This window comes from Pholcus phalangioides, unplaced genomic scaffold, assembly GCF_987345545.1.
Source record: "Pholcus phalangioides strain wild (caught in Gottingen) unplaced genomic scaffold, Ppha-v1.0 ptg000018l_1, whole genome shotgun sequence".
NCBI classification, from domain to species: domain Eukaryota; kingdom Metazoa; phylum Arthropoda; class Arachnida; order Araneae; family Pholcidae; genus Pholcus; species Pholcus phalangioides.
This window is the reverse complement of record NW_028301611.1, coordinates 1,024,617-1,052,213: the sequence shown is the minus strand read 5'-3', so window position 1 is coordinate 1,052,213 and position 27,597 is coordinate 1,024,617. Positions and strand designations below refer to the sequence as shown.

Sequence of the window (27,597 nt, the reverse complement as noted above, 5' to 3'; positions counted from 1 at the left end):
AATATTGTGAGGTGTTCAGAGTTCTTTAGGGAGCAATGTATTAAGGCAAAACATAACAAAATTTGGTGCATGCCCACACTGGAACATGTGATTTCAATTTCCAAAAGGGGGGAAAAAGTTACCAAAAAAAAGTAATTTTGGCATGGTTCACAACCAATGATCTATCAGATTCCCTGACAACTAAATCATCCTGCGATGATTTACAGCCAACTACTTCTTACAGAGATGGAGCATGACAGAAAATAGACACAGTTTACAAGGTAAAATATACAAATTGCATATTTATATCCCAAAGTGGTCAAATGGCCCGCTTCGCCAATGCTGTTGGGTATTTCAATATGCCACAGAACTTTGTGATCCACAGCTGCAGCAAGGTCTGAATTTGATATTTATTCAAGATAGTACACCACAAACCCTGTATCTTCAGGTGAAGCATGCGTTGCTGTAACATTTCTCTGAGAGAAGAATCATCATTCATATTTTGCACAGGATGATCACTATGAACAGGGCCGCAACTAGATACTTTAGCAGCCAGGGCGAGAAAGCATTTTTGCACCCCCATCTAATGTAGAAGAAGCAGTTAAAGGGTGCATTCGGCGCCCCCTTCCTTCAGCACCCGAGGCACAAGACCCGCCTGCTGCCCCCTAGTTGCGGCCCTGACTATGGTCACCTGATCAGAGTTTCCATTTCATATGGCTGAGTATTTTTGACAAATGGAGCACAGGCATTGCCCTATTGCAACTTTAAAAGATCAAATAACTTACGGGTGAGACAAATCAATTCTGACACACTGCAGGTATTACTGTGAATATTGTGAAGCACAGATGTAAAGCAGAACCCTGATATATATAGCTTAATATTTTTATATTTTTACAGGTTTCCCCCCTCCCCCCAAAGTACTGGTCTAAGTTTTGACTGCTCGTTTTTCACTATCTTCTCCTCACCCTTCTATGTGACTTAGACTTGTTTTTTTTTTCAGGTTTGCATCTCTGATGAGATCTTTCATTTTCTTCACCCTTCACAAATCCAAAACATACCCATACGCCCTATCTGGGCCGTCTTGGATTTTAAACAAACCTTGCATAGAACCAGAAATTTTCAGCGATAAAATCTTCCGTAAATGGAGATTACACAAATTCAACTGTGATTCTGTATAACATCACTCATTATACTGCTAGAATTATGTGAAATAAATGATGGTGTTAACTCAGGATTCAACTGTAGTCCTTGAAATATCGGAATGGTGGGTTATATTGAATCACATCTCTAATTGACAAATACAGTCATAATAAAAAAATTTTTAAATTGACTTATGCACTCTCATTTGGCAATTACTCGCTCATTAGTCACAAATGCATTTTTTCGCAGCGTCAAAATTTCCCCCATTGGCAATTTTTTAAACTACAAATTTTTTTGAAATTGATGTCCCACTATGAGCGCTCATCAATTTTGTTACATTTTCTACAATACAGCCCTTGCTACATGGCTCTGCAAATACCAACATTATTTTATACTCACCCAGTACTCTTATAAGATAAAATACTACAGAATATTTTGGCCGTTCTGGAGATTGAATTCGGATTTTCAAATTTTCAATGATATCTGAAAATCATTAAAAGAGATACATACATTATCAAGTTTTTTAAAAGAAAAATAAAAAACGACAAAATTCTGATTATGAAAAGGGAAAAGTTGCGAATACTTCACAGGAAAAAATTATGAGAGTGAGTTACGACTCTAAAAGCAGGTCACAGTCTACATATAAATGACGTTAACGATGAAGATGAGTATTTGAACACAGAAAATAGAATTATTTTGTGCGGCATGATGACAATATAGACATATATATATAATTTCAAAATGTTTTCTTTTTTTACAAAATGGTTTCACTAGAACGAGAGACAAGCGAACAAATCAATAGATGAAAAAAAATATGATACAATTTTTTTTCTACGTCTATTTGATCGCGCTCAGTGAGACATGAATACCTTTGGTTTGGGTTTGTTCATGTAATGGATATTCAGTAAATTAACATTTCCCATGTTTTTTTAATCTCCTGTCCATTATAGGTTGAAAACAAAAATTGATGGCAAAACCATTGTTTCTACTTTTAGAAAGAGGTTCTGCCACTAACACATGGAGTGTCACTTCCAGTCCCCTTTAGAGATGTGGCCACACTGAGTCCCACACAGCATTTTTAGTGAGTGCCACATTCAAATATAAATTAAAAACTTTTTCTTGCTGAAATAAAACAAGGTGGATGCTCTTCTTCAACTATGAAAAAACTATTATAAAATCATTAAAAAACAAAGTACCATGAGACATTGATCTCTCAATAACATAATATTATGCACCTGACAATTTTGTCCACAAAGAAGGAGTGTCACCTATTAGGTAGGGAAATGTTAGAGAGAAATGATGTCACTCTACAAACTGTTGATACCAAATACAAAAGCCTGAATACCAAGCGAAGATGAAGTTCTTAAAGAAAATTTGCATGCTTCTGCAAGGAATCAACCAACAACCCCTCGTGGACTGGGTGAGTGCTCTACCATCAAGCTACAAGACTGACATTTTCTTTCCTTAAAGTATACATGTTTGCTAAATGGAACCATGCATGGTTAGCCTCCGAACTAATGGTTTCCCTAACGACGATGGTGGCATACAGAAAGAAACAATGTCACTCTCAAGCTGTTCATATAAAGTACAGAAAACTGAAGGTACGGTAGCCCAGGTCGATAAGATACTTGCCTAAAGTACCAAAGGATGTTTAGAAGTGTCGCGAGTTTGAAACTTGGTTTGTCCTTGTCAGAAAACTTTTCTGGCACAGGGGTACAAGCGAAACGGCGACATGACAGCAGAAAAAATTGCTACCGCAGGGAGTTCCCCCATCGAGGGGTTAGCACACCAACCTCCCTATGGGTATAAAAACAAGCCTGCTATTTGGAATCGGCAATAAATTGTAAGTCCCGGTCTAATTAGCCCTCACATGCAGAAAATTGTCGTGGTGCGAAACAAATGATCAAACATAAAACTGAATGCCAAGCAGAGATGAAGATGTAGTTCAAAATATAATTCACATGCCTCTGCAAGGAATCAAACCATGAATCCCTTGTAGACCGAGCAAGTGCTCTACTATTAAGCAACAGAGGACTGACATTTTCCGTTTCTTAGAGCATACATGTTTTCTGAATGGGAAAATGCATGGGCGGCGTCCTTGCCCAGTCTTCAAGGGGTTGGTGATTATGATTTCCCACAGAGGCATGTAAAGTGTTTATGGCAAAACCGTTTCCAAACTTCATCTTTATCTCCACTTGGTATCCAATCTTTTGTACTTTGTAGAGAAATGTTAATCTCTAACCAGGGGCGTTTGACACTTATTTTGAATAAGGTAGAGGCTAAGCAATCACTTAACAGATGAACCAAACAGATGGGTCAACTTTGATCAAGTGTAGATTTCACTGTGTCACACTCATAATGAAGATTGATAGTGTGTGATTACGCGAGTCCTAGCTCTATCATACACATTCTGTGACATAGAAAAAATACTGCTTACATTAAGATCTGGAATTCTCACTTATCAAACATAATTAGAGACTATCATACTATTTATCCTTTACATTGATACCCAAGCCGAATAGATTCTCTCTCTCAGCATTTTCTTACTGATGAGAATTTACTGAATATCCAGAACATGCATTAAATATTTCTATTTTTTATTTTTTTACACACATAAATCATTGAATCTGGCAGTGAGATGAGTCAGGCTTATGTTTTGGCCCCTGTAACCCCCTTCGCTGCAAATGCAGCGTGTTCTTTGTCTGTACACTGAGAAACATTTTCTGAACTGCTACGTGAATTGGTGGTTTGTATGCTGTCTGACGATGAAGGCGAATCAGTTTTGTTGTTGGTACTGTGAAGCTTCTGTTTGCAGTAGCACGAGGAACAAAGGTAATTGGTGCTTGCTGTGCCGTACATCATACAACCTGGTGTAATGCACTGGGATGAGTAACTTGTTATGTCTCGCTTCCGGTCCTCTCTGGGCTGTGGGCGCTTGCTATCTTTCTCCCTAAGAAAGCGAGACCTCGCCGAACTTAAGTAGTTCCTTATCATTTCCTCTTGGTACTCGTGCCTGTTGTCTGTATGGATAGTAGCAGCTATTATACTGTGCGGAGTCCCAACAATACCACTGGATGACATTTTGATACTAAAAGAAGATTGGTCCTTGACTTTCTTGCTTTTTAATGAATCCGAAGATTTACTCACAGGCGTGCCCTTCAAAGAATTTGTCCTACGGGTGATGCTACCAAAGTTTTTCTTTATTTTTCTGCCCATTGTTTTGCCAATACTGCCAAATTGCCTCGCAACACTTTGAAGTTGTTTTGTAGCTTTGCTACGATGCTGGGTCGAGGTTCCATTGGGACTCGAACTCCCAGACGTGGCATCAAGTGTGCTCTCATCCGAATCGAAGCTACCTGCAGCAGACTGCCGATCAGCATCTGTGTTGTTCGATAATGTATCTTCTTCTGGAAGATCTGCTTGTTCCTGTTGGTTGTTGATGGCCATTGGTATCTCAACCACATCTAGGTACTCATTCAGCAAACCAAGCTTGTCTTTATCTGTCAGTGTCAGCTTCGACATCATTGCAGAATCATGCTCATCTTGACCCCATCTCACATCAGTACCAGGATCAACAGCAAATTGAATTGGTAAAAGTCTATGGTCAGGGTCGATAAGAGGAATGGCAGCTGGAAATTTAAAAAATAATTATTTATATATACACTAAGATTGTGTACTAAATTTTAAAAATCGTATATATATATATACATATCATATTTCTGCTCTTATATAAAGATTTACATATGGGTATATTATTGAAAAAAAAAAAAGAATATATTTTTGTTTTAAGATAGCAAATTATCATTTTTAATTTGGAAAAATGCACTGGGGACAGCTAGGAAAAAGGCATTCCCTTAGCAAACGAAAATTTGTTCGCCGCCTGGCAGTCCAGTGGTTAGGGAGCTGGCTTCTGACTGTGCAGATCTAGGTTTGATTCCCGGTTCAGGCATGGATATCTACTAATACTAACAAATTCCCTGGACAGATCGTAAAGATCTCTTGGGAAAACAAGCTGATCACGTTATTTAAAAAAAAAATTGATGAAAAAAAATCTATTGAGGAAAAAATTTAAAAACATAGTGGCAACATTTTAGAAACTGGAATATAAATAGAAAGTGACAAAAAAAAAGGCTCTGTGACATATATTTAATACAAACTGTCAGGGACACAATCCAGGCCAATTTCATGAGAATCATCCATATACATAAATAGGCCAAGGGCTACTCAAATCAAAAAATATTTTAGATGCTACCCAAATTTCTTAGGAGCTAAGAATATTTTTTGTTAAAAAACTGCAAAAATAGAATTGTGTTAATTAATAAGTATTATTAATTAATTATTTTTCTGTTTGCCTAGGATTTCTTTGTTGATAGACATGCTGATGCAATTCCTAAAAATTTTATTTTATGTTGCTCTCTAACTCCAATTTAGTAATCAAACAGAGAAAACTTTTGGTGCCAATTCTCTAGTCACCATGACGACCTGAATTTGTCAAGCCGAAAACAAGAAAAAAAAAATAATGCAATCCTCATGCACTCCCAAGAGACTCAGGGCTGAATTCGCCCCTTGTACTTAGCTGGGTTTTTCTCCTTAAGCCCACTGTTTGTCCTTAATTAAGGAAAAAAAGAAAAAAATTCTGTATTCTTCGCTTGCCTTTCCTTGCACAAGGAACACTTTGCTTCCTTAGTTTAGTTAAGGACAAAGATGGCGCTAATGAAGGAGTCAGGAGACTCTCGTTAAGCTCAAGGACAACTGCATTTTCAGTAATGGTGGTGGCGATGTGTGTGCTCTGATGGGAGTATTCTTAGATTCAGAAAATTCTTTTCATGTTTTTCTATGCTATTAATGCTTGATATATGCATTTAAGATGATACAACGAATTTAGATTAACGAAAAATACAGTAAGGAGGCCATGAAAGGAGTTGGAGCTAAGATGAAGACAAGACTTGCTGTTGAGCGGAAGGAAAGTTAACGTGATGAAACCGATTTTTCTAAATATTTTTCTTAACCTGGCATTTCTCTTACTTTGAATGTTAATGTACATTAAATAGTCAAGGTTTTTAGGAGCAAAAAAAATCCTATTTACCGACCTCCTCATAAAATATGTGGTTTCTGATTGCAAGATGATCATATATGCCAGCTATATTCGTAAATGATAAATTCGTTCAAATATGAATAACATATGTGTTACAATATTTTCAGGCTGTCATAATGATGTAAAGGAGCTCAAAGCTTTGTTCTGAAAATGCCATAGGCATATTTGGGGGGTAAAAGTTGACATGTAAGCATGATACACACACTTGCAACGTGCAGAAACGCTTAAAAATACCTGCATAAATATATAATGCATCCTAAAAAAACATGCCACCCATTCAGACCACTATATATTTTCGCTAAAAAATTTTTAATTCAACGCAAAATAAGTGCTAAATTCTATATTTAATTCACATATTTTCTTTAATTACTGCAGGCTCTAGGAGTATCATGATTTTGAATTATTTTTTAATGGTTACATGTATTACATAGTTTATTAAGCACTTTATTTATGTAACACATGAGAAATTAATTTTTATGAGTGAAACTTCAGTTTGAGTGGTATTAATGTTAATATTTTGTAAGAGCAATTGAGAGCTTAGTGTATTCTGGAGGAGATTACAAGCAGATCTCGTAGGATTTTTGCAAATTTCTTTAAAGGCAATTTTCAACATTTTATTTGAAATTTTCCTACATCTTCAACCAATTCTTTAACAAAACAAAATTCTTTTCTGATAATCAGCATGGGTATCCACCTAAAAAAATACTGAAACAGCATTATTAACTTTTACTCAATTTGTCTATGAAAACGTTGATAAATCCCACAAAGTAATAGCAAAATTCTTGGATATAAGAAAAGCTTTTGATTCAATAAATCACGATATTCTCCTTTCAAAAATGTACTCAATAAACATCAGGGGTGGCACACATGATTTGATGAAATCGTACTTGAAAAATAGAATCCAAAGAGTCAGATGTTCAAATTTCTATAGTTCTCCTTTATTAATTAAAAACCTCAGTGCTTGGTTTTAGGTCCCTTATTGTTTCAAATATTCATAAATGACATTGAAATTTTTGGTAAAATTATCTGCTTCGCTGATGATACAGTGGTCATGTATGCAAGTAATGATCCACTAGAGGTATTGAACCAAAAAATAAATGAAGATCTTTTAAAAATTTGGAATTGGTTTCTTATTACTAATCTGGAAATTAATATTGAAAAGAGCACAAATACATGAAATTTTCCCTACGAGATAATCCACCTGACCCTATTCAATTGATATACCATACTAACCAATGTAATCTCACTTCATGTTCATGTAACTGTCTTGAAGCTGTCAAAAGTACTAAATATCTCGGTCCCTATTTCGATAATAATTTAAAATGGAAATCACACGTAAACTTTCTGCATAATAAATTGAGATAAAAAAACTTGAAAATCATGTACCTCAAGTCATGTTAACAAAGTGTTCATCAGAAATTTGTATTTTTCGTGGTTTCAATCACACATGTACTACGGTCTTTGTGTATATGGTGGAGATCAATTATAGGACAAATATTACTATTGTAATCTACAAAAAAAGTAATTTGACTAATATATAAGGACTATAACACCCAATCTAATATTCTTTTTCGTAATGCTGACGTTTTAACCGTTCGCCAGCTGTACTTGAAGTTGCAATTACTCTGTACAAAAAACAATACCATTTGCCCATGCGCACCACAGTAAATCTACATAGACCAAATTGTATTTTTTCCATAACACATGCACACCAAAATATTTTGCAAAAACACTTCATTTTCCTAGCGCCAAGGTTTTTCAATTCAATACCATATGAAATGCAAACAATTACTACTCTGCCTCATCTCAAAAGAATAGATAATATTGAAATTTATTTTCACATAGTTCCGTAACTGCAAAACTTATTAATCTACCTTTTAATGTCTAATTGAAGTATAACTCAGAAAGCCAGCCACAATATGTACTTTACATGTATATACATTTCTTCAACATTTTACTTCAACATAATGAACACATTATACATATTTACTATTTAATTTCAGGATGCTTGAACTACTAATTAACTTGTTTTTGAATTTATATACATATATTTTTTTTTCCCATGAAAAGTTTATATCAGTTTTTGATTTTGTTTTTCATGATTATAGCCCCAGTATTGGCAGCCATTTGTCTCTTGGGTAGTGTTATTTTTGAGAATGTAACTGTTATTTAATAAAATAAATTGAAAAATTATAATTTTGTAACATTAAACTAACATAGGAAATATTATATAGTTAAGTGTAATTTTTAGTTCATGAAATAATGTGTATTTTATTTGAGAAGCATGCATTAAATCATTTCTTTTTCTCATCACCCCTCCCCCCAACTTGAGCAAACACATAGGACCCCATGCTATACCCGTAGTTTCTATCCCCAAAGCAGAATGTTTTGCTTTGTTCTGCAATGAGCCCTCGACTGACTGGAAATGTTCTGCAGTTCCCATAATAGCACTGATTGTTCTGCAATAGCACTGATTGTTCTGCAATAGCACTGATTGTTCTGCAATAGCACTGATTGTTCTGCAATAGCACTGATTGTTCTGCAATAGCACTGATTGTTCTGCAATAGCACTGATTGTTCTGCAATAGCACTGATTGTTCTGCAATAGCACTGATTGTTCTGCAATAGCACTGATTGTTCTGCAATAGCACTGATTGTTCTGCAATAGCACTGATTGTTCTGCGATGTACGTCGCAGAATTTGGCATATTCTGCTTTGGGGGTTTCTATCTTCCCCTTGGACCTTCCATTGCCCACTAGGGAGCAATATTGCCCACTTTGGGAAACACTGAATTAAATGAACAGGTCAGTCATTTTCCATGTTTCATAAATCAAAATCCTGCATGTTATTCTGATGTCCACTGATTGATTAAGGATGTTTTTAATACAATTGTAACAATAGCAATCATTTTTTTTTTTTCACCTGTCGTCATTAAATTACTGCTGAGCTCTCTTAGTAATAGGGTGGTTGCAGACAGATTGCAAAATATCCAATATTACAAGTTCTGAATTAAATCTTTTGATTTACTCACTAATTCAATATAATATTGCAATTTATGTCATTTGTATTAAACAATGCATCTAACTAAAATTGGTTTGTATAATTGCCACATTTTTTATGAACTTGTTCAAATCACTGACAGAGATGAATTTCAAGTTAGGGATTCTTCAGATTTTTTTCCCTTATAAGATATAAACATATAACATAATAAATTATAAGCAATAAATTCTTGACATTAATGAGTCTATAGAGAAATTTGAGGAAACCATAATCCTCTGTACTACTGTGAAAAGATAGATGGTTGTGCATTGAACATGCAACATGGGTCATAGCAATGGACTCACATCATGGGACCCAGGATCAAACCCCCCCCCCCTCCTTCGCCACACTGGTGGTCTACTGAATTTGGTTTCCTGTGGTTCCTAACTTTGAGGTGCAAATGTGAGCCAATCTTTTCGTTGAATTGGTTGGAATGTTTATGCATGTGCAGTGAATCTGATGTGAAGTTTATTTCTCTGTAATGCTCGTTATTGTGCTGTCATCTGTCATTTATTTTTCTAACAATGAGTGAAGTGTACTGATTAAATAATTGTACTGTTTTGTGCTCTGTGGCAAGACTAAAAAGAATAAAAAGTCTTGCCACAGAGCACAAAACGGTACAATTATTTAATCATTAAAAAATTGGAAATTGTTTATTATTATTTACTTGCCTGGAGGATGAGGCGTTTTATCTGCATATGTCTCCTTCTCCATAGCAACAAGAGCCGAAAAATGAGCTGCATCATACGTAAGACATAAAGGCGACCTAAGGCAATCTGAAGGAGGGCACTCCAGGGGTAAATACACTCCACCAAATGGTATCGGTGCAAAAGGTTCGCCAGTGACGTCCTTAAGAACCGTATCAGCTATGACGATAATTGGCCTTCTTAGTACATGAGACAGAGCCAGAACATGAAACTCCTCAAGGCTTTCATAGATGTCACAGGAAATCTCTTCTTCCGGTACTGGTCCCAGAGACCTGTAAAGTGAAATTTTCTGATATTTAATCACCCGCTGTGAATGCTAATTTAAATACCCACAGACATAAAAAACTAGACTAACCATAGCAAAAGAAAAATAAGAAATAGAATTTTCATCTACATCACCTTTAGATATTCAATATATGAATTGCAGTGATCTACAGAATACTGTCACCCTGTGTTGTAAAAAGCATCTGAACACCTAATGAACTGTGACTGATCAGCATGAATGTTAAAACATATCTAAACGTTCTGAAAATTTGGTTACTTAACTGGCTCCTGTATTACGTAGTGAGACATTACACATTCCCACATAACAAGCTCTGTCATATTTTACCGAGTAATTAAGTGTCAATCTGAATTAACTGCTTAATTAAGATTAAGTAGTAATTTAAATGACTCTGCTGTGGGAAAAATTCTCTGGCCTGCTCCAAGTCTTTGGGATGAACTGGAACAACGTTCCTTACCAATCACATCTGATTTCACTATCACAATTAGCTTTCATAGTGAATGAGGAATGGCGGAATATTACCAAAAATCAATAGCAAGTATGTCCAGAGAGAGTGGAGAGAGTAATTGTAGCCAAAGGTGGCCAAGCACTTCATTAATTTTTAAATAAGACTTTTCAACATTAGTATTTATGATCCAGTTCTCAACATATTTAATATCCACTACAATAACCCAATAGAATTTTTTTTCCTATAGATCAAAAACACAACTATTACAGAAAGCTGTGTCAGATGAATTAACCCAGATCCTTGACTACCTGAGCCAGGACTCTACACACACACTTTTTGAACACGTATTCAATTCACAACTACACTATTTTTCTCCTACAAGATATTGTGATACAACTTATTCTCAATCAAGAAAATTTAATTTTTTTTTTCAGAATTGACGCAATAGTAAATTGTCTCGACGACTATAAACCAGAAAAGTAGGTAAAATAGAAGTAGTGAACATACCCTTTGCATGATTTTTCAGTGCCATTTGTTTTCTGGTAAGGCTGAATACGTGGTTCTGTTGATGCCATTTTGAGTAAGGCTTCCCATTCTTTTGTCCACTCTTCTTCACAATATACAAGCCCAGCCTTCAAATTCAAAAACAGTTATACTGTCTCAAATGAAAATCTCATAGAATAATATCATGTTTCATGCATATCGTGTATCATAAATTTTATGTTCATGAGTCCATGAACAGAAACAAAACTTACCTCCTTGTTCTGCAAAGCTGTCTGCCATCGCCACCTCCTATAGAACGCTTCTGTGTAATTACTGTTAGACAAAAGGCTATGCAGAGCTTTGCGAAGTGTTAAAAGGCGATCATGGAAACCCCACATACCTATGAACATATTTTATGAAAATTATAGTTAGTCTAAACAAATATTTAAAATGATTGATGATCTACATAAATACGTCTTGCAAACTGCAACATTTCTCAAACCAGCTTGACTTTCAATAAATCATCAAAACAATTGTCACATCATTCAGATTGTTTGCATTCATCAATCAACCATTTTATTCTGTTGTCGAAGCCACTATTTACTCTAAATGTCTTCTTTGTTGCCTATAACCTTGAAAATTTGTTTTGCAGTAATCCACAAGCACTACAGGACTACTCTGAAGTTGTTTGTATTTTATGAATGTCGTTTTGCCCATGCACAGTTTCTTGATTAAAATATTAGAATTAGGGCGTATGAACTTGGATAATGCAGTGGGAGTCGAAAAATATATGAGGAACATTAAATGTGTAAAAGCTTATTTCATAGCTTAGCCTGTAATCTCAGCTTCAGATTCATTTTTTTAATAAAAACGTTAATTACTTGAAAGGTATCTTAAATTTTCAAATCTTATGAACCATAGTTATTTCATGATTTGCAAACTTCTGCCACATACACTTTTGTCTTTTGCCCAATTCATGGTTCATCTGGAGCTTTCCAGAATAGTTTAGTAGATATTTTCACTTATAAAAGAATCACTTTGAAACATAAATAGGTGTACAAATGAATATTTCAAGCATGTCCTGATGCCCCCCTAAAAGCCATAACGCACACTTTCAGAAATGCTGACCAAAGAAATCCAGCAGCATCAGAATGTTTGCTCGATAACTGATTTAACTCTATCGAGGACATTAAAAAATTAGCAAAAAAGGTATACATTTGATTATTTTTGCCGTGCCACAGTCATTTTCTGCACACAAGAGCTAATTGAACCTGCAAGTTATTGGAGATTTTGAATAGCAGTTTTTTTAATACTCATCGAGAGGTTGGTGGTGGCTCAATGTGGAACGCCCTGCAGGAGCAATCTTTTTCTGTGGTCACATCACCATTTCTATTGTACCTCTGTGTCAGGAAAGTTTCTAATAAGGACTAACCAGGTATCGAACTAATGATACCTCTAACCATCTTTTTGTACTTTAGGCAAGTATCTTATGGACCGGGCTACTGCCCACACAAAAAAGGAGTACTCATGAAACTATTAAACATTGATAATAAAACCAAAAAAGAAAAAATAGAAATAGATAGATTGGTTGAAAATAAAAAAAAATTACTGAATGATCAATTACCTAATGAAGCAGCGTGCAAAAGACAGTTACCATCACCAGTAGTTGCTAGAGGCCACAGTTTCTGACATGCCCCTTTCTCAGCCCACCAGTTCAATCTCCCTAAAAAATTGTCACAAAAAAACAATATATGCAGATATTCCAAAAAAAAAACCAATTAACGTGTAATGTCAAAAGACAGTCCAGTCAAAATTCGGGTCCGTTTTTCAAACCCTTCACAAAATTCTGAATCTGAAAAACAGACCCTTTACAAAATATAAATTAAAGAAAATAAATTTGAAATTTCATTTCTCTTGTACAAAATTAATTAGATTGTTTCACTTTTGCAAAATTATGGGTCATTTTCAGAAAAATAGGACTCTCAAAAAGTCTGACTCATGGTCAATTGTACTAAATATTATTAAATATCAAATAATTATCTCAATTATACTATTCAAAGGCTAAGTATTCAAAGTATTAACTATAATTCTTAAAATATAATAGAATGTTATAAAAAAGAACATATTTAAATACAGTAATCACTTTCTTTCTGCTGTTTTCTTCCCAATTTTTGTTTTTTAAGCTTATTTTGATTAAAAGAATCAATTTCATCTCCATTATAATTTCAACCAACCTGTTCTTTTTCTCCAATTTTTGTTACATAATTTTACAGATTTTTACTAAGGTTATAGACTCTTCTTGACAAAATATGTAATATAACTTTACTCATTAAAGATTGTGATGGCGGATTTCACAGAGGATTCCAGCAAACATGAACCTATTGAGTACAGACATTAGGACTTACATTCAACACATGATGTTACGAACCACCAATTTATGAACTAATTTTCTGATCAAAAACAATATACTATTCTCAGGCCTAGAAGTGAAAAATTGGGGAAAAAAAAGAAAATAGGAACACCACTGACAAAAAAAGACAAAACAATGGAATTCCCAAATTTTCGTAGCATTTAAAAATGTTCCGTCGTTCAGATTCACGACTTAAATATTTTAATTATAGTGTACTATCAATTAATATTTCAAGAAACTCAAGTTTTAACAAATTTAAAAATCTTCCATTTCCACAGAATGTAGTATAGAAAACAATGTATAATACAAAAAAAAAAAAAAAAAATTAAATTTCTATTATTACTTGAAAAATCCAATCAATTATCATGATACATTTTTCCCCCCAGTGCTTTTTCAAAAAAGCCCCTTCTAGGCGCCATAGAAATATAACACATGCATGCTCAACCAATAGCCTGATGCAGAGTGTGGTCCCAGAGTCATCTGATTTGGCCCACAGCCAAACCTAATTTTGCAAAAAACAGACATTTCTAGATCACATAAGAGACCCACCATAGTTTCAGGTCACTCAAGTGGCCTGTGTCATGATCACAATTTCCCCTTTGAAGTATTCAAAAAATCCCATTTCAAATATTAATTTGAAGTTAAGATGTTCGTTAACATCAACTTACATTCTTTCCCAAACTGAGAATCTTGCCACATTCACTTCATTTATATTAGATATAACCGCTCGGATCAATCAACCACATTAATGTCAATATGTGAAAGCAAATCATGACATAAAAGTCACCATGCCATAATATGGCTTGTTTTTCAAAACATTTCTGACATCAGAGAAAATATGGCAAAGTTTTCATCTTATGAATCATTGCTATCGACCCAATCCGGATTTTACCAGTTGTAATTCAAAACACATTTTCCTTTTCATGCTTTGATTTCTTAATATAAGATGAGTGCAAAAGCGCCTTATCCAACCAATCACATTCGATGTTCGCTCTGAACAAAGAAACTAAAGCTAAAACAATTCTGATTTGCCTGGTGAGACAGAGCACACACACACTCATTCTTGTGAGTTCAATAAGGGTGTAGTCCTTAGCGTCGAAGTGCTAGGCACTTCAGAATCCTTTTGTGACAATGCATCTTTAATTTCTCTTTAAGCGCTAAAAGATGCTTAGTGTGTGTAAAATAATTTCACGTTTCTAAGTGCAATATTCACCAAGTTGTGCAAATTCGAAAATTGAGGAAATTTGGGAAAAAACAGCGTTAAATGCGGGTAAAATGGTTTCCCGCATTTAATTCTGTTTTTTTCCAACTTTCTTCGAATATCTCAGTGAATATTGCACTTAGAAACGTTGAAGGTTTTTGTTGGAGACAGGGAAACAACTTTCCAATTGGGTTTTGGGGCACAAGAAGTCAGTATAAAAAGTTAACATTTTTATTTTGATAATTATGCAACCCCTGGCAACATGAATCAAATATCTGAGGTACTACACATTATTCGGGTACTTTTTCCAACTGGAAGCTTGCCTCTAGGATCAATGGTTCGCCAGTAAAATACCATATGCCCCATTACCTATGTGCCCTGTATATTAAATATAGTGCAGACTGTTATGTGAAATATATTGTGTTGTGTTTAAGCCAACTCGCACGTTGCTTCATTCGCCTGTGAGAGAGCGGCCACATTATGAACCAAAAAGCCACTTGAAGGTAGCTTGTCATCCAACAAAATATCAGATTTTCACTGTATTGAAATTGAAGTCAACAAGCTGATAATTTTCTTATTTGAGGATCTGATTATTTATATTTTCCGATGGGCTTGAGAAATCCTGATAATGAATCTTTATTATGTTCACATGAACAACAGTTTTGTCAGTGCAGCATTTTTCTGGAACAAATGGTTCAAACAAATATTTAAAAAATTTTCGCACGTAGTTTAGTTCATTTTTTTAAATTCAGAGTAGAGCTACAACATGAACCTATATCCTTGATACATGTATTATTGTTGAAAACGATGTGAAAAGTTGAACTTTTCAGTTGTGATTCATTTGTGTGGCTACTTCCTCATTACTACTTTTATCCGCATGAAGAGAATAAAATTAATAAAACTGCTTGCTACCACTTTTTGTGATTTTTATCACTACAAGAATGCACATTTTGGAAGCTACAACTGACATTTCTCAATGAAAAACCATAATTATTTACACACAAAAAACTAATTTGGAAATAATAAAAATTTCATCCAGTACAGTAACTTGATGACATTGTGTCGTCTTCAAGTGTAGAGTTTACATTGATCGCAAATGATGTATTCTATTTTTTTACTGTATTCTATTATGTTTATTTTTCTTTTATGTTATGTTATTTTCATAAATTAAAAATTAATCAAATTCAATTTCAAACATATTTACACTTAAGAAAATTTTTGAATAACTATCTTCTAATGGGAAAACCGGGGGGGGGGGGGGGTAGAAAATTAGTTATGTTCGCAGGGGGCCACGGGAATGAGAAATGGTTGAAAGGGGGCCATGGACAAAAAAGGGTTGAGAACCAATGATTTAGGTGACCCCCGCCATATTTACAGATCACACGGCACAGTTCCAGAGCACTCAATTGACCCTGACACATTCACAGATCATCTTAAGTGACATGTGGCACTGTTTCAGATCGCTGAATCAAGTTGCCCATGGCATATTTTCAAATAAATGAAATGGCCTGCACTCTAACTACTGAAGGTTGAATGGAGTGTGGGTCACTTCACTGCTTTGGAAGCGTGTCATGGGCTACTTAATAAAGTGATGTAGAACAGTGGAGTAGGCTACTTGGGTGTCTGTAAATGTGCTGCAGGTCATTTGAGTGGGGTCTGGGGATGAGCCGCAGGTCACTTGAGTGGGGTCTGGGAATGAGCCCTGGGTAACTTAAGTGATCTGGAAATTTGCCTCAAGCCACAAGTTATCTGAAAGTGTGCCACAAAGCACTTACGGTTTTATGTGTGTGCTGCACCAAGTTTATTTTTAAAAATTAAGTTTGAGGTGAAAGGACACATTAGATGACTCTGAAGGCGGCATTTGTCTCATGGGTTGAACACAAGTATGCCTTAAAGCAGGGTTCTCAAACTGTGCACCACCAACCTTTGTCAGGGACGACACGGAGTAGCAGCCTAAAAAAAAAATTTCAAAGAGTTTCTTTGTTAAACTGCTCTGGGACATCATGGGTGGAAAAAGTTTGAGAACCCCTGCCTTAAAATAACATAAAGACATCCGAAAGTTATTTTCTGACGATTAAAAAAACTGGGTTCAGCTAGCGACTACTCTGCTCGTTCCCCCCCCCCCCCCCATAAAACCAGACGTGGCCTGGGTTCGGTTCTGTCCCTTTAGGGAGGAATGCTAGTTACAGGATCCAGAGAAAAGCAGCAATATTCCTGGGTACATTTTAGGTGCAGGATCCAGGGAAAGAAACCCTAGTCTCTCCTCGAATCTCTTGTGGACACGACCTAATCCTTCCCCTCCACTTTTTTTTTTTTTTGTCTTCTCTCATTTTATGGCAAATGATTACAACATCCACAAAAAAGATTCACTTTTCCAATGAAGTTCAGGCTTGTTTTGCATTTTGACTGAGCCCTGTGGCAAAAAGATATGCTTGCCATCATTCCCAACTCCTAAAATGCACATTTAAATAATTAGAATAAAGAAAAATATTACACTCAAGGTGATGATATAGTAATACACCCTCATGGTACATTAATTAGCATATAACAGAATAATTGGCAATGTGGTTTTGAGCTGAGGTTATTTGAAAACATTTTAATATTCATAAATTTGTATTTCAAAAAACACAATTGCAGCAGTAATGCTGCAAGCATAATGATGAAAGATCATACTGACCTGCATTCTCAAGAGACACCAAAGTAGATGTCTCAATTAGATCTTTTTCAAGAAAATCTTGGAAATCATCTGGGTAAATGGACAAATCAGGTAACGTGAAGGTATATACAGGAGTCTCAAACCCAAAATGCAAATGACAGTTCTCATACCCAGAAGAAACAAACTCTTTGGCAAATTTATTTCGAGCTTTTGATACAAGATTCACATTATCTGTAGCTCTTGATATTCCTCTTGATAAACGCTTTGCTGTAGGAGAAAAAAATCAAGAAATCAAAGCATAACTATCAGAGAAAGAAATAGAACGCTGAAGAATATTGTGTTAAACACCTTTATGTAAAAACTCAACTATTCTGGAAATGGAAATTAAAAATAATAATTATTGAAAAGAAAGACAGAATTTATAAATAAACAGAAATTCATATGCAAGCAGATGGAAATATAGAAAAAGAAAATTTGGCTTCCACATCGATAGAAGAAGCTTGAAAAGGTATCAAATAAGAAAAATAGATTTAACAGAAATAACGCAATGAAACACAGTAAGCAAGCTATCACAAACTAACAAGGAAGGTATACACACACACACAAGCACCATTTAAGAGCTATGAGAAATTGCTTTTGCTATTTTTTTAACCCTTAAACTGCTTACATCGCACTCATAGACAATGAGTTTAAAATGGTGCTGAATCTCTTTATTTGAGGCGAAAAACTGAACAAGTTTTTCTCACATGCATAAAGAGGTGTATTTCTGAGGATTTGAATAATTCCAGGGGTTAAGAAGCATCAAGCTAAAAACTTTTCTTCAAACTCTCTTACCAGTTTCGACTAGATATTTAGGCAGATCTGATATGCCACATATCAGCATTGGCAAGATATCTCCCCTCATTAAAAGCCTTTTATTACGGCAATGAAGAGATCAGATGTTTTATATAGCTACTAAACCACACATACACCTCATCTGCGTTCCTATGCGGAACATCTAACGAATTGGTATATGTTGGAATGTGCGTGTACCTAACGTGAAATTTGTTTCTGTGTAATTAATGCTTGCTATATGTAGTTCTGCGATCAATTTTTCTAACTATATGTGAAATGTTGATTGAATAATTGTATTCTTGTAGGCTCGTTGCTTTCTGTGGCGAGACTTTTTAACGGGGAGATTGGCCTGCATTCATGCCTCAAAATTAGAAAATACAGAAAATAAAAATCAGCTGACCATCACTGTGGTAGTGGTCGGGTTCAAACCCAGGTCCTCGCATTATGAGCCTGTCACTATGACTACTCAACCACCACAACAGTTGTTTGTATATAGCTGTGTGCTATACAGCGAATTTTTCAATGGAATATATTTTACCCCAATCTTGCACTTATTGAAAATCAGAAGAAAGCAAACTTTCTGAGGAAAATAAATGTCGCTTTAATAGAATATTGTTTATAAAGCGGGTTCAATAATTTTTGCTTTGTGACGTTCCCAATGCAAACTTTTAAACTTATCTGTGCCAGTATAAGGGTTAAATAAACTAGCTTCTCTGAAATAAAGGACAGTTTTAGAAGCTATCATTGAGAAATGTTCATAGAAAACAAGATCAGATCAATTAGGCCAGTGATTCCCAAACGGTACACAACAGCACCATAGGTTGCTTAGTTTATGGGGGAATAGTTCTCAAACAATGTGTCATGGGAATAAAGAATGCAGTCAAAGTGGCTCGCGATTGTGTAGGGGTGCCATGAATGTATAACATTTGGGAATCACTAAACCAAACATTTTTAAATGTCTGTAATAATAAAAAAATTCTGCAATCAAATATGATAAAAATTATTTTAGACAGATTTATGCATACACAAAAAGCAGATACACACGTGTGTATCTTAATTGCCCAACATAATTCCAGCGAACCTACACCAATAAGTCACAATTAATGTATGACTGGGATTCGTAACTTTTTTGTTCCATGGACATCCCCCCCCCCCCCCCCCCGTGCAGATGAAATGAAGGCCACAAACTCCTTTACAAAAATAATATTCAGTATTTAGCAATGATAAAACAATGAGTAGTTCAACCATAAGTATTGTACCCAAACTCACTAACCCTCCACACACACACACACACACCCTGAAACCTCTCCAAGGACTTTGAGCCCTCCGTCTAGTTCAGAGCCCCCGATCTAGGAGGAGGGGAGTCCAGTATCACCCATACCAATTGCAACAGACCTGTAAACAATTTTGTCATATTTGACATAAAGTTGCAAAGTTAAGGAAGACCAAGTTTTTAGCAAGAAATATTTCTGAAACCCAATGTACTCGTTACTCAAACTGAGCAATGCCTTTGAGGAAAGACCCAAAAGCATCATTGGTGCTAATTTGCAGTCATGAAGTCAATTTCATTTCCATTGGTAAGAGAATTTTGAACTTTAGTGATAATTTCATTACTAAGAAAAAAATTATCACTAAGATTGACATTGGTTACCAGAGATAGAGGAGGGGGTTGGACAGTAAAAATATCACTGTATTTGCAATTTATGGCTTAATTTAAAAATAACAATTTTTTACTTTTCTATTTAATATATGTTGCTGCTGGTTAAGATAAATGGCTCATCTCCCTAATGATCACTGATCATTTTTGTCGCACCACAGTCATTTTCTGCACACGAGGGTTAATTAGACCGGGACCTACAATTTATCGCCAATTCCGAATGGCAGGGTTGTTTTTTTTTTATACTCATTGAGAGGTTGGTGTGCCGACTCCCTGCGGTAGCAATTTTTTCTGCGGTCATGTCGCCATTTCTGTTATACCCATGTCAGGAAAGTTTTCTGACAAGGATGAACCGGGTATCAAACTCTCTAAACATCCTTTGGTACTTTAGGCGAGTATCTTATCAACCTGAGCTACCGCACCCCTCACTAATGAGAATATGCTTAGTCATCTTGTTCTGAAACAAGGTGTATAATGCATATTTGCCTCAGAACGTGCAACCATGTCAATTTTACAACCAACTTTGCCACACATATATCTAAGAACTGAAACAGTATACTAGTTACTGGCATCATTCATCATTCTATAATATTACCACTAAACCACAGATGCACCTCATCCATATTCCTCTATGGAATTTCAAACGAATCGGTACATCTTTGAATGTGCATGTACGTGTAGTGGACATAACATGAAGTTTGTTTCTGTATAATGCTTGTTGTGTATAATGCTGCAATCTGCCATTGATTTTTGTAACTATGAGTGAAGTGTAATGATTTAATAATTGCATCATTCTATACTGTCACCCAGCAAGATCAAACCCATCGTAGCATCAACTCGAATACGGAAGTATAAGAGCAACAAGATATAAGGGGAAAAAATCTCTTGATATTATTCCTTCCTTGTTAGTTCTGCAGCTTTCGTTTTTGGTTTGTAAATACATTACATACAAGAGGATTCTTCTACATCAACATTTTCTTCTTTGCGAGTTGATATTGAGGAAGGAGGAGGAGAGGATTGTGAACCTGCATCTGGATGTTGCTGCTTGTGTCCGCCAGAGAATTTGGGACTTGGGCTGCCAGAGCGAGACTTGGTTTCATCCCTGCTAAAAGAAGCTGCTGGTGTAATGCCTTTCAACACATAATATGCAGAGAGCGCAGAATGTAGGTCCCAAGAGTGGCCTGTAATTATAGAAAAACCCTATTACAGAAAACACTCTTTTCAATCAAAAGAATATAAAATAAGTTAAGCAAGCAGTAAAAAAATTAGGACCTAAGCTATCTGTCGAGTATTGCAGTTGTTTTCAAACTTGATTCAGTACACTTTTGTTCGAAAGAGTGTGCTCTTAAAAAATAAAAATAAAAATCTTTTGAGCCACCAATTAAATTTCTTAAAAGCCAATCATATGTTTCAAGCTAAATGGTTAAAAATAATGTTTTTTCTTCTACTTTTCAAAATTCAATATGACCCCCTTTTATGTTTATAGATATAATTTAAAAAAATTGTGTTCTTCTCACACTCCAATCATTAATAACGACACCAGGGAAGTACGCACATTCTCCCCAGCACGATCCAACCCACACAGGTAAAAGGCTTACATCCCGGAAGGGACAGAGCCTGGGTCATGTCTGGTCTGACAGACTGTACACACAATCAATCTTCGGAGGGAGCACAAAAATTTTATTCCCAAGAAATTTTGAGTTACACCTTTCAAAAAGAATTGAAATTAACTGAAATTATTTAGCATATAAAAGGTATTTCCTTTCTATATATACAGTAAAACTTGTCTTCAATGGAATAGCAAGGGACAGAGATTTTATTCCATTGAACAGATTTCTGCTTAATAAAGGTTCAATTGATATGTGCAAAATTATGTAACGATCTCGTGTGATTGAAATAAAATGATAAAAATAAAAAAAATATAATAAAAAAATAAAAAATTAATTTAAAAATAGATAAAATAAATAATAAATTAATCTATAATTACAAATACTGTATTTTGGTTTTGACAGTATATGTACAAAATTCCAACCTACAGTTTTTCTTGTATAATTAAAAATAACTACATTTACATCCTTTTTAACTTCCTCCAAAATTTTCAGTTGGGGGGGGGGGTGTCAATATCTGTTGTCAGATTTAGTTTGTACATTATTGTCTATGTTTATGTAGTCCCCAGCATCAGGGCCATAAATAGGAGTTTTGTGAGGAAAAGAGCAATATGATTTTGCCCTTCCAGTGTGAAATTTGATAATTTTTTAATGGTGTTTTTGTTCCCACCTAAATTTTGACACCCCTAAATTTTTCTGTCAGACCAGTTGCCCTCTTTGCTTCTCTCTGATTAACTCCAGCCTTGTGATCATAGAATGCACACACCTTTCATACAAGTTTGTAAGTCTTACATATCATTTGGAAATTCAACTGTTACACTGATTTCTTCCATGGAAGAGCCAGCTTTTCTCAAAATTTTTGCTTCAATTTCAGAAAACATCTGCCTTACTACACGTCTTATCAAAACCACAGCATCAAGTACAAAAACAGATTTTTTGCTAATCTAAGAATGGATGATAAAATAGAACTCACATTTGCAAGCATAGATTGCGTAAAAAATTTCAGTGGAGCACTTTCTGATTTTTTGGTCAACAAACACTCACAATTTTTGTGCGAAATTTCCCGTTAAAGGGTACAGTTTTCTTCTCTGTTTTCACATTAGACAGGTTCCGTTTAATCCAGGTTTTTTTAATGTGTATTTTGGCACTGAAATCACGGGACCACAATTTTTTCCCCATTGAAGACAAGCTTCCGCTTAATATAGGTTTCACTGTATACTTTATTATTATTATTATTATTATTTTTATTTTTTTGGTTGGTTTGGGGGAAGGGTGCACAGGTATGATACTATAGAAAAATGCTACTTTTTCTGCATTAAAACGTCATTCGGAGCGTTTCGTTCTAATATTAACAAATGAACAGAATCCTGGCCATGAAATTGATTTTTTTTTTCACACAGCAGTTCTTAAGACATATTTGCATGGAATTTTATATTGTTGAAGTGATTTAGTTGACAAACAATTAAAAGTCTCAATTACTTTATCATTTCCATGGCTGCATGAACTCAACATTTTCCTGCTAATTCGAAGGCTTTTTTTGCATGATTTTTTCAGTCATTCAGAAATGACTGAAAAACTGCAAGTTCTGGTCCCATGACCTCTTAGTCACTGGAAGACACAAAGGTCAGATAAAATCATCACAAAACCCAAATGCATATAGTGAAGAAGCCGAAAAATAGGAAGGAGTTTAAAAAAAATTAACTTTTCTCTGTCCATTATTTGTTATAAGCACCTCAGAGTAATTTTTACAAAGAGCATGCTTCATGATAAGAGTCTCTCTCTTGGAGAGAGAAAGAAAGAAAAAAATAGCATTTATTTTTGAGAATTCTGCAAATGCTTCCTAATTTTCAACTCCCTATAATGAAATATTTTGTCAGACTGTCAAATACCAAATCTTTTAACATTAGGTATTTGACAATCACTTGCAAATCACTCGTTGTAGTGAGATTCTTGTTATAAGCTGTACTCTTTATAACAGACTTTACCGTATTATATATAAAACCCTGATTAACTGAAAAAAATGCTTTCATGGAATTCGTGACCGACTTTCATCTCATAAAGTAGAGCCATCCTCTTGATGCACATACACGAATGTCATTATTCTAGTCATTAATCCTCTTGGTGCGGTTAGAAAAAAAAATGTCTTTTCAGTCATAAATTTGTTTTTGTGGGCCTAATATGTCCTATGCAATCTATATTTTCAAGTCCTTGCTACCAGGTTTGAAGACAATTCATTATGCCACCTTCAAAGCTCAACATAACATATGTGCACATGCTTATTACAAAACTGCACAATGTCTGATAAAGAAATTTTTTCAGAAATGACAAACCTTCAAGAAGGTCACGTGCTAGACCTGGATCTGCAGATGTGCGAGCAATGAATTCTGATAGAACTGAATCCATTGTGACGAAACACTCATCTCTTGGCTGATGGAACTCCGGACATCATGTGCTCGATACAGAAATCTAAAAATTAAATCATATGTGAATCAGAAAAATCGTATTGTGAAGATCTACAGATAATTTCAATAGCTTTTAATATGAGAAACAAGCCAACATTATATTTGAGAAAAAATATACATAGACTTTATGCGCTAATTGAATTTTCTTAGCTGATTTTAAGGCGCAAGCACGTATATATGTTAAGCTATCATTAGCAAGGGCATCCAAGTCTTTTAGATAACTAATTTTTCAACACCTATTATATATTAACAACCTAAATACATTTTCCCATGCATTAAAATGGCTGTCAGTTCTATATGCTCTACATACAATCATGCCCCCCCCCCAGGGTGGACTCTGGTTAGTTTTTTACAGGTTTCCCCCCCCCCCCCCATATCAAACTTATAGTGTGGAAAACAAAAAATTAGAAGTCTCAGCTTGTAGGTTAGAAACCTGTCAGCTTCTACCCTTGGGGAGAGGCATCTCAATAACCTTGTTTTTACTGTGTTAATATAGTGTGTCGCATCTTCTTTTACAACTTAAATAACAGGTTTACAAGAATTATTTGCACCAGTATTTGTTAGGGTTGTCAAAAAATTGTATTTATTTAATATAAAGTATCACCAAAATTGGTGTTAGCAGGAATAATGTTGGGTGAGAAAATAGCCAAATTGTGATAAAAAAGCTAAAAAGCTTTTCTGTGAGTGTTTCAATTCATGTATCACAGGTATTACTGTGGTGAATGCCAAACTATACTTTGCTATGCGTAATTGGAATTGGTGAAAGCATGCACAGAAGTCACACCCACCTTAAAACTGGGCACACACTACACAATAAGCGATACAACCTGCAACTGACCATAAACTGTTAAAAACCAGGTTTCCAGAGGACATATATATGTAAGAGATATGAACATAAATTTTGTGTGCAATATATTTAAGCTAGTAAGCTATGTCTATGTCTCATGTGTGTCCATGTCTATTCCTTCTGATTTGTCTCCTTACTCCAGCCGTCTTCTGACGTGTTGTGTTTTTCCACAGGTACTATTTATTTCTGAAACAGATGACCATTCTAGCATAGTTTGCCAGAAATTTCTATGTTTACAGCATGCTAAGCATATTTGCTGAGGCTGCAAAGTTGTGATTTTATGAAATAAGTGATTTTTATGCCTTACCTGTGCACCCTTCCCCCTTCTAATTTCTAGGAAAATGTGTATAATGTTTGCAATCACTAGTTGAAAATTCTAGTCGTGCAATTTTTAGTTCCTTTCAAGGAAACAGATATTTTCTGGATTATTGGGCTGAGAAAAAACCATCAAGCTCTCTTTTAATTCCTTTGTTCGTTTCCGCATACTTATGTTGTGATTTTTTTAAATATAAAATATAAGTTATTTTAATTTATATATATATATATATTCTTTTCATTTATATAATACTAGCCATATACTAATTACACCAAAATTTCAATTACTGGATTTTCATAAACTTGAATTTTACAATAGCGACTCTAGGATAAACATGCAACACTTCATGTTGATATAGAGTTTGTACCTGCTGGAAGGTTAACCAATCGATGTCGAGTTGGCATCTATATCCCTTATCGTATCCAGTGCGTGTACCTGACCTAAGTATCCCAATGACTTAAATAAAGGGGGCACGGCAGCACAAACTAATTCTCCTATGTGTGTGTGAAAATATTAAAATCACATCCGTGACAAAATATCTAAATTATGGTATTCAAGGTACCATTCGAGCACTGCAGGGTCCAGCATTGATTAAATATCATCGTGTGAACTATACATAGTAGAAGTTCTAAGTGTAAGTCAAAACTCATAGTTTGTTTGATAAAAGAGTTATCTAAGATTCTGTAAGCAGAGTTGCACCAAATTCAACGAGTTCCAATTTCACCAATACTTTGCCTATTGGTGACCTAGAATTCTTTTGCTCATCAAACATCTTTAACATGGTGAACATCAAGATGGCAGACAAAAAAGAATTTTCGACAATTCTTTTTTATTTTATTTTTTGTGATAATTCTTTTTTGGCAAGCTAGAATATCACATTCTGGAACCATTAAAGAAAGAAAGCATTGGCCGTGGGATTCAGCAACCCATTACATTTGAATTTTGTGTTCCTATTCCAGCAACCAAACAAACCAAATTTCTTGGTGCGATAGCTGTTCAAAACCATGTTAGCAGCACATTTTGGGCAAGAAACTATGGTATCCTGCACACTTCTGTCAAAAACTGAAGTCCTTGGTCTGACTAAAGAATGCTCCTCCATGAACAAATTCAAAAGTTCACAAAGGATGCACAATGAAAAACCGGGCTTAGACTATTGCTCAATAAATCTCAGTGGTGATGAACACAATAACAAGATAATGATAACTTTAATTATGCTGGTAATAACAACACTGATAATAATGAGAAATTAAAATGGCTCTAAAATAGATGGATAGCACGTTGGCTTGTAAAACATTGTTGCCATTGAAAAATGTTGAAAGAGCCAAAGCGCCAAATTTGGCACAACTCTATGGAATCTTAGCCAGAAAGTTAATATAATCAATTAGACCAGGAATTCAACTAGATACTTTGTCAGCCGGAGCAGCAAGCACACATTTTAACACCCCCCCCCCCCCAAACATATAGATAAAGCAACTGAAGGATGAATTCGACATCGCCTCCAGCTACTGCAGCCCTGGTTTGGGCACATATTCAGTGCAGTCTTAAAGCATGGGCACAGCCCGGGGGGCCTCAAGTGAAGAGGGGACCTCACAAAAAATGAGATCTGGTTGAAATTTTCGAGAATTTGTTTGGTAGGGCCTCAGAAAAATCAGTTGGCCCGGGGGCCCATGATACTCTTAAGACAGCCCTGCACATATTTACTGAAACATTCAAAATTAGCTTTAACTACATATCTCGGCTTAATAGCTTGTTAGCGTATGTATAATCATAGCTGCTAGGTAATTGATACTGCAAACCTCAAATGATTTCAATTTAAATGGGGCAAATCCTTTACATTTTGTTGAAATACCATACAAATGACAACATTTATTTATTAATAATATAATCGAGTGCTCTTAAAGAGACAAGTTCCAATTGAGGGAAAGAACAATAAAATTGCGATTTCTTAAGTGGGATTTAACAATGATTTTAAAGTCCTATAGGTCTCGGGTTCGAGTCCCGAAGTTAGTATCAGGGCGTGATACATACACCACTAGTCTGTTCTACACTAACGAATCGACATAAATTAACAAATATTGGCAATCAACTACGAAAATACAAAATTAATTACATTAATTTCTGATTCACAGATTAATTAATCGAAACGCCATTTCAATTGTACTTCAAAATAATTATAAATAATTTGAAATCCATACCACCGACCAAATCATAACATCAGCGACATGAACACGTTAAATTTGTAATGAGGAAAATGATGGATTCTCTATTCCATTTACAAGTGAGTTAAGCATCTTGAAGCCCACAAATTTTGATCAATCAGAATAGAGCTTTTATTAGTGAAGTCGACAAAACAAAATTGAAGCTCTTATTTGATTGATCAGCCGAATTTGTCATCGTTCATATGATCCTGAATGTAAAACTCGATTGTAATAA

The 27,597-nt window shown here is 35.1% G+C and overlaps 1 protein-coding gene across 4 annotated transcripts; it reads right to left on the bottom strand.

Moving 5' to 3' along the window:
* Positions 1 to 1,875: 1,875 nt before the first annotated feature.
* LOC149071507 (OTU domain-containing protein 7B-like) lies at positions 1,876 to 27,394 on the bottom strand. 4 transcript variants are annotated; one of them, XM_089247982.1, is made up of 9 exons: positions 27,360 to 27,393; positions 23,870 to 24,005; positions 20,958 to 21,113; positions 17,463 to 17,708; positions 12,799 to 12,897; positions 11,447 to 11,574; positions 11,199 to 11,323; positions 9,925 to 10,232; positions 1,876 to 4,748 (listed from the first exon to the last, which is right to left on the bottom strand). In XM_089247982.1, the coding sequence occupies exons 2-9, from the start codon at positions 23,940 to 23,942 to the stop codon at positions 3,769 to 3,771; spliced, it is 2,115 nt and encodes a 704-aa protein (XP_089104108.1). In that variant the 5' UTR covers positions 23,943 to 24,005; positions 27,360 to 27,393; the 3' UTR covers positions 1,876 to 3,768. The 4 variants fall into 4 exon arrangements, with proteins under 4 accessions (XP_089104108.1, XP_089104106.1, XP_089104105.1 ...); XM_089247980.1 differs by having other exon boundaries at positions 2,976 to 4,748; positions 20,883 to 21,113; positions 27,360 to 27,394; XM_089247979.1 differs by having other exon boundaries at positions 3,633 to 4,748; positions 20,883 to 21,113; positions 27,275 to 27,394.
* Positions 27,395 to 27,597: the final 203 nt, after the last annotated feature.